Source organism: Lissotriton vulgaris, chromosome 8, assembly GCF_964263255.1.
Source record: "Lissotriton vulgaris chromosome 8, aLisVul1.2, whole genome shotgun sequence".
NCBI lineage: Eukaryota > Metazoa > Chordata > Amphibia > Caudata > Salamandridae > Lissotriton > Lissotriton vulgaris.
In genome coordinates, this window is record NC_141696.1 from 483,815,959 (window position 1) to 483,823,566 (window position 7,608).

General features: G+C 53.9%; 1 protein-coding gene across 2 annotated transcripts in view; it reads right to left on the reverse strand.

The window, feature by feature from the left end:
• GCC2 (GRIP and coiled-coil domain containing 2) overlaps positions 1-1,757 on the reverse strand; it is a 402,205-nt gene extending 400,448 nt beyond the window's left edge. For both annotated transcript variants that reach the window (XM_086934291.1, XM_086934290.1), the window contains exon 1: positions 1,652-1,757. Coding sequence is in view for 1 of the 2 variants with exons in the window: in XM_086934290.1 (XP_086790416.1) it covers positions 1,652-1,657 (6 nt within the window). In the remaining variant the exon portion in view is untranslated. The remainder of the gene's footprint in view (positions 1-1,651) is intronic.
• Between the last annotated feature and the right edge of the window lie 5,851 nt (positions 1,758-7,608).

A 7,608-nucleotide genomic window follows, 5' to 3' on the forward strand; every position in this document is an offset into this window, starting at 1 on the left:
AGCGCCTCAGCAACACCGGAATCCAAGGAGCGGCCCTGGATTGGATCATCTCGTTCCTCGACCGAAGAACCCAGAGAGTCCGCCTCCCCCCGTTCCGCTCCTCGGCCACCGAAGTCATCTGCGGCATTCCGCAAGGATCCTCACTCAGCCCTACCCTCTTCAACGTCTACATGAGCCCTCTCGCAGCCATCGCACGCCAAAACAACCTCAACATCATCTCCTATGCCGACGACACCCAGCTGATCCTCTCCCTCACCAACGACCCCGCCTCTGCCAAAGCCAACCTCCAGGAAGGCATGAAAGACGTCGTGGAATGGATGAAGATCAGCCGTCTGAAACTGAACTCAGACAAGACGGAAGTCCTCATCCTCGGATCCTCTCCCTCCACCTGGGTCGACTCCTGGTGGCCCCCTGCCCTGGGCACCGCACCCAAGCCAACGGACCACGCACGCAACCTGGGCTTTATCCTGGACTCCTCCCTCGCGATGACCAAACAAGGCAACGGCGTCTCGTCATCTTGCTTCAACACCCTGCGCATGCTCCGAAAGATCTTCCGCTGGATCCCCACCGAGACCAGAAAGACGGTCACCCAGGCCCTCGTCACCAGCCGTCTGGACTACGGGAACACCCTCTACGCTGGATCCACAGCCAAACTCCAGAAAAGACTCCAGCGCATTCAGAACGCCTCAGCACGACTCATCCTGGACATCCCTCGCCACAGCCAATTCTCTGTCCACCTGTAAGACCTGCACTGGCTCCCCGTCAACAAGAGGATCACGTTCAGACTCCTAACCCACGCACACAAGGCCCTTCACGACACAGGCCCAGAGTACCTCAACAGCCGACTCACATTCTACACACCCACCCGCCAGCTCCGTTCCCCCAGCCTCACCTCCGTCCCACGAATCCGCAAATCCACCGTCGGAGGAAGATTCTTCTCCTACCTGGCAGCCAAGACATGGAACTCCCTTCCCCACCCACCTACGGCTGACCCTGGACCATCTCTCCTTCAGGACCTGGCTGTTCGAGCAGTAGTGACCCCCCCTTCAGCGCCTTGAGACCCTTACGGGTGAGTAGCGCGCTATATAAATTCTGCTGATTGATTGATTGATTGAACAGCATTTCGGACACAACAGCAATCACACTGGAAACAGTCCAGCAACGACAAATGTACTCGGAATCAGGAGAAAAAGCAATCCTCTGCATGGAGCAGTTTGCTTGCGTTTGAGTTGCCTTTGAGTGACTAATTATTTTCATTGGCTACAGGAAATGCCACTTCCTACTCTTCGTGCTTTAACGGAGATCATTGTTGTCCCCTGCCTCAATGTGCGTGCATTCCTGGAAGTTCGTGTTATTGGTTCATTAGGAGTACCAGCATATAACTATTTTCCTTGCCTGCCAAAGGGATACGGTATGCCTGCCTATAGGGTGATATCTGCTTGTGTCCCGTAGACCTGCTTGTAGGTGATATCTCCGAGTTGGGAATCATCTGACTGCTAGTTGGTGCAGCCTCCTTGATCAGGTGGCTTACGTCTGTTTAAGGGTACTATACTCTGCTTCCAAGAGAAGTGCCGTTAAAATTCCTCCTGCATTCTCTTAACTTTAACTGTAGAATGTTTCATTTGTAAAGTTAGCCCCTCTACCCTCTCACCTCCATGTTGCCGCTGAAAGAGTTGGCTAATCAGCCTCAAAGCATCGTCCCATCAGTAAAAGAACCATCACAAAACACAAGCACTTCCGCCTTCCTCATCTCCTATGACGCTAACAATCGTGTTTGCCAACAAAAGAGAAAACGGACGTCGATGCTTGAACTCATACTTCAGTAGTGCCAAACTAGCGGCCATGTTGAAATAACAGCGAAAAACATCTGTGCGCTCTAAGGTTTGTTATGAAAGTTTAGTTCGGGCATATATTTTCAGACTGTTCACATCACTTAATGCTTACTTATTACCCGTACAATCAAACATTTTAGACACCCCTATTCTCAGCAGTTTTGGAAAGTTCATCTCAATCTCTACACAGCAGACCGAATAGATCTTCTACAAGCTTTCACCTGATGAAAATGCTCATTCTAATAGGTTTACATTGAAACAGTCATTGGTCTTATTTTTGCAGTTTTATGTAGCGCGGACATGACCCGAAGGCATCAGCGCTTTACAGCAGTTAAGCAGACGGCTACATGGTTTACAGCGATAGTCCGGGCCGGACTGGGAACCCAAAGTAACGATGGCAAATGTTGTCAGACCAGCAGCCTTGCCAATTTTCCCAATCTATGCATGATGTGCTGCTCCAGTCCTATTGTTTCTTTGAACTCTGGGACTTTTAGTCTTGTTTGTTGCATTATAAAACAGGAATACAAGTCTAACAATGTCAAAGAAAAATCCCTGAACTGGAGCAGCATATCACGCATGGACCTGGGAAACTTAGCAGCTATGTTTACCTTAGGGTGCAAAGCTAGTGCAGCAAGGGTGCCTGACCACTACAAAATGGGGGTTCTTCCCCGAAGAACATTTGGGATAAAATAGTGCATTGTACAACATAAACACATCATTATATATTCAATTTTATGCACTTTCAAAGCATAGTAAATTACTGTTCACCAGTATACAACAATCTTTGTTGGGTCTCTTCAAGGATTTTCTCACTATCACCCACTAACAGTGCCTCTCATCTCTCTATACCCCCTCTCTTATGCGTATGTTATTTTTTTTATATCACCTCTCATACCAGTGTAGAGTATCGGAGCACTTTACATCACATACAGAGACAATGAATCATACATGTGTAAAACAGTGTATTAAAAATGTCACATAAGGCAAAGGGGACTGTAGTGTTGCTGACAGTGGGATGTACCACTGCAGCACACGCCCCCTCCCACTGTACCTGACTGGTTTGCCCCTCAGGCGTAAAGGGGCTTTGGTATAGCCCAGACGTAAGCGTGGACACGCAAGTTAGTAAATAAAAGGCCCAGGGCCCTAGGCGTGGCTAGGTTAGTTACCCGCCACCAATGGTACCACACGTGTCCGGTGTCCATGCTTTCTAGGCCCAAGCTAGAACACTACAGGGACTACAAGAATCAGGACTTACGTGCCTTACATCAGAGGCGCAACTAGAGCGAAATTTCGGGGGGGGGGGGGGGGCCTAAGAAATTTTTTTTGGGGGGGCTGAACCTTTAATCAGTAGGCAGAGTGGAGCTACAGGGGCTTTTAGAAGGGGTGAAACAACTGCAAGGCCTAATTAACATTCCAATGGTATTTTAAAGACCTGTAAAACGTTCGGGTGCGGCTCTGTGTGTGCCCGGGGTCTGTCTCATCCCGGGCTGCCACACACGACGGGGGGGGGGGGGGGAGGATGAAGCCCGGTGAGTCCAATGGGTGTTGCGCGCCTGCCTTACATACTGGTTGATCTGGAGAAGCACAAACCCAGAATTCAGAACATAGCAAAGTGGTTAGGGTTGGCTTTAATAATAAGAATTTATTTCTACCCAAACATACCTTTTTCAGCAGCATTAGGTTAGTTACCCGCCACCAATGGTACCACACGTGTCCGGTGTCCATGCTTTCTAGGCCCAAGCTAGAACACTACACTGGCGACGACGGTGGTCTATAATCCACCCACCGCGTGCCCTGTAGCACCGCGCCCCTACCGGTGTGCACCCCGCTGCCCGGTAGCCCTACGACGTGCAGGCCTGCACGTGGCGCACTGCCCAGTCCTCCGGAGCCGCCTGCTGCGATGCCACGGTGACTCACCTCGTTCACCCCGGTAGTAGCGGAGACCCGCCTGCCCGCCTGTGGCTGCCCGCGCTGCCCTCCGGTGCCTCTACACGGCTTCCATCTGCCTCCCGGGCCGTCCCGCGACCGCCTTCACAGCGTGGCCTGGTGTGCCACTTGCAGGTACTGGCAGCAGCCTTCCCGCTCTCTCTCCCGCTGCCCTTGGGCCCAGACTGCGTCTCTCTCTGCGACGCCAGTCCAGTGCGGCCCCCCGGCGATCCCGCGCATATGCAGTGAGCGCCCGGCAACACGTCTCCGACGTGCAACGCGATCTCCTCACGCATCTCGCGTGACCACAGCCCGCAGGCCTTGCCAATCCTCACGCATCAGGCAGAACGGGGCCAGGGAGCGTTTCTCAAGTGCCTGCTTCATCTAACAGCGATTGTAAAGGTTGCAAGGACTTACACTGCCTGCTAGCAACACACAAACGACCTACCAAGCCCCGCTTCAGCCACCATGGCCAACGTGCTGCCCCTGGAGCCCTTCTCCATCACGGGAACGCCCCCCTCGCAAGCTGCACGATGGAGAAAGTGGGTAGAACGACTCGAAAACTACTTCATTGCAGCGGACATCGCAGTGGCGCGGCGTCGCGCAATGCTTTTGCACCTGGGAGGAGAGGCTATTCACGACATCTCCAAGGATATCACAGAGGTGACCCGCCCCACACGTATGCCACCCTACGGGACGCTATCACGAGGTACTTTGAGCCTTTTACCAGCGCGGATTACGAACGCTTCCTGCTCCGACAAGCACGTCAACTCCCTGAGGAGTCCGTAGATGTATTCTACGCTCGGCTCAAGAAACTGGCCAGCACGTGCACACTCCCGGATGCGGAGGATGAAATTCGCGCCCAATTCATTCAGGGCTGTGCCTCCCTGAAGCTGCGAGAGAGGGTGCTAGAAACGGATGCCATGCCGATGCGCGACATCCTTGCCCTGGGACGATCAAAAGAACTTTCCAAGGCCCGTGCGGCCCACATGGAGCCGAAACCGGCGGTCACAGTCAAGACGGAACCAGTGTGCGCCATCAAGTCGCAACATCCAGACAACCGGACGAGACCTCCTAGAAAAGGGCGGCCGAAACAGACCCAGTCCACCCACGATCAAGCCTGCATGTGGTGCGGAGGTGCCACTCCACACAAAGGCGCCTGCCCAGCCCAAGGCAAAATCTGCAGCGCGTGCGGCAAGGCCAACCACTTTGCGAGCCTCTGCTTATCGTCACAGCAGAAGAAGCAGAGCGGCCCACCCAGGAGGGCGCGACAGGTGGCGCCACTACCGAACACGTCAAACAGCAGCGACATGGACGACGACGAAGAAGACGCCGCGTCGGTCCACGTGGTGCGCATGCACCACCCTAGCAGCCACGTCTTCGACCGAACCAATGTGCACCGTCCAAGTGCATTGCCAAGCAGTCAGAGCCCTCATCGACACAGGCGCGACGATAAACCTCATGGCCGCCAGCGTGTACCAGTGCCTCAAAGACGCTCCCACGCTTCACCCCACCAGAGTGCAAGTGTTTGCCTACGGAACCCGGCGCCCATTGCGCCTGTGCGGAGTATTCCGGACGGCTGTGTCCCACGATTCAACGCAGCTACAGACAAAGATCTACGTCTCCCAGGAAGGATCAGGGTTCCTCCTTGGTTGCAAGACAGCACGAGAGCTCGGGCTCATACACTTTGCCCTAACAGTACAAGCCCAAGGATTAGACCATCTGGTCGCAGAACATTCCTCGCTGTTCGAGGGCATCGGATGTTTACGAGGCCCCCCCGTCCGACTCCACATTGACCAATCGGTGGCCCCAGTAGCCCTCCGGCACAGACGGATTGCTTTTCACCTCAGGCCCAAAGTTGAAGCCGAGCTGAGGATGTTGGAACAAGTTGGCATCATCGAACGAGTGACGGGACCCACACCGTGGGTATCCCCCATTGTAGTGGCCAAAAAAACGAAACAACCCGAGGCAGTAAGAATATGTGTGGATATGCGCCTCCCCAACCTGGCCATTAAAAGAGAACGTCATTTGACGCCGACCATTGACGACATCATTGGGGAGCTCGCAGGGTCCAAGTGGTTCTCCAAAATGGACCTGAGGTCGGGGTACCATCAGATTCCGCTTCACCCAGACTTGCGCCCAATCACGACCTTCTCCACCCACGCCGGCCTGTGGAGATATACGAGGCTAAACTTCGGCATTTCAAACGCCGTGGAGGTGTTTCAGAACATCATTCACAACGTCCTACAAGGCCTCGACAGAGTGCTAAACGTGAGCGATGATATTCTGGTACACGCCCCGACTTTGGAAGAACACATCAGACGCCTCCAAGCAGTATTCAACCGGCTGAAGGAGAGAGGACTGACTATCCACAAAGACAAATGCGAGTTTCTACGCAAAGACATAAGTTTCTTTGGATACAAGTTCTCCGATCAAGGAGTGGGCCCAGACCCAGAAAAGGTCAGAGACATCCACAACGCACCAGCCCCCACCTCTGTAACAGCCGTCCGCAGCTTCTTGGGCATGGTGACATACTGCGGGCGTTTCATCAAAGATCTGTCAAACCTGACAGGGCCCCTACGTGACCTCACAAAGTCAAATGCCACCTGGACATGGGGCCCGGAACAACAAGAATCGTTCACGAACACTAAGGCAGCTCTGTCGGCTGACACAACCCTAGCCTATTTCAACCCGCAACACGAATCACAACTGCTAGTGGATGCCAGTCCCACCAGCCTGGGAGCCGTCCTGTCACGACAAACATGCGGAGAGTGGGCCCCCGTAGCGTACGCCAGCCGTACACTCACGCCTACTGAACAACGCTATTCCCAAATTGAACGGGAGGCCATCGCTATTCTATGGGGATGCCGCCATTTCCACATTTACCTCTATGGACATCCTTTCTCAGTGATCACCGATCATAAACCCCTCATACCACTTTTCCAAGGCTCTTCCTCTCGCCCACCTCCGAGGATCGAGAAGTGGGTGCTGCAGTTGCAGGAGTTCCAATTCACAGTGGAATACCGGCCCGGCACGCGAAACCCTGCGGACTATCTGTCAAGGCACGCCCGTCCAGTTACCGACGCTGAAGCAGCCGAAGCAGCAGCCACAGAAGAATACGTCCGGCTAATCGTCGAGCGATCAAGACCACGTCCGATGTCCCTGGAGGAAGTAGCGAGGGCCACCAAGGACGATGACTGCCTCCAGATCGCGATCCATGCCATAGAATCCGGCGACTGGAAGGCGCTGCAGAGCCCGGCATCTTTTCGCACTACAGACGCCCAAGCCGTCCTGAAGGCCCTGTATCAAGTCAGACATGAACTATCCATCTCAGCCGAAGGATGCCTCTTGAGAGGCCTCCGCCTGGTATTACCCAGCAGTCTCGCCCAACAAGCTGCCTTGCTGGCACACGGGTCACACCAAGGGATCGTCAAATCTAAAAACAGACTCCGGAGCAAGGTGTGGTTCCCTGGACTCGACAGAGCAGTCGAAGAAGTGGTCCATAGGTGTCCAGTGTGTCTAGCGACGAGCCTTCCAAACCCTCCAGCGCCTGTGATCACCGAAGAAGGGCCAACATCCCACTGGGTGCGAGTGAGTGCAGACTTCGGCAGCCTCCCCGGGGGCAGGTACATGCTCGTCGTGGTGGATGATTTCTCTCGCTATCCAGAAGTAGAATTTGTGTCATCGACAGCGGCCTCTGAAGTAATACCTAAATTCGAAAAAATCATTGCCACCCACGGGCTCATGAAGGAAGTCCGCACTGACAACGGACCCCCGTTCAACGGCAATGAATTTACGGAATACCTCCAGAGCCAGAGCATTAAGCACAAACGGATAACGCCAAGATGGC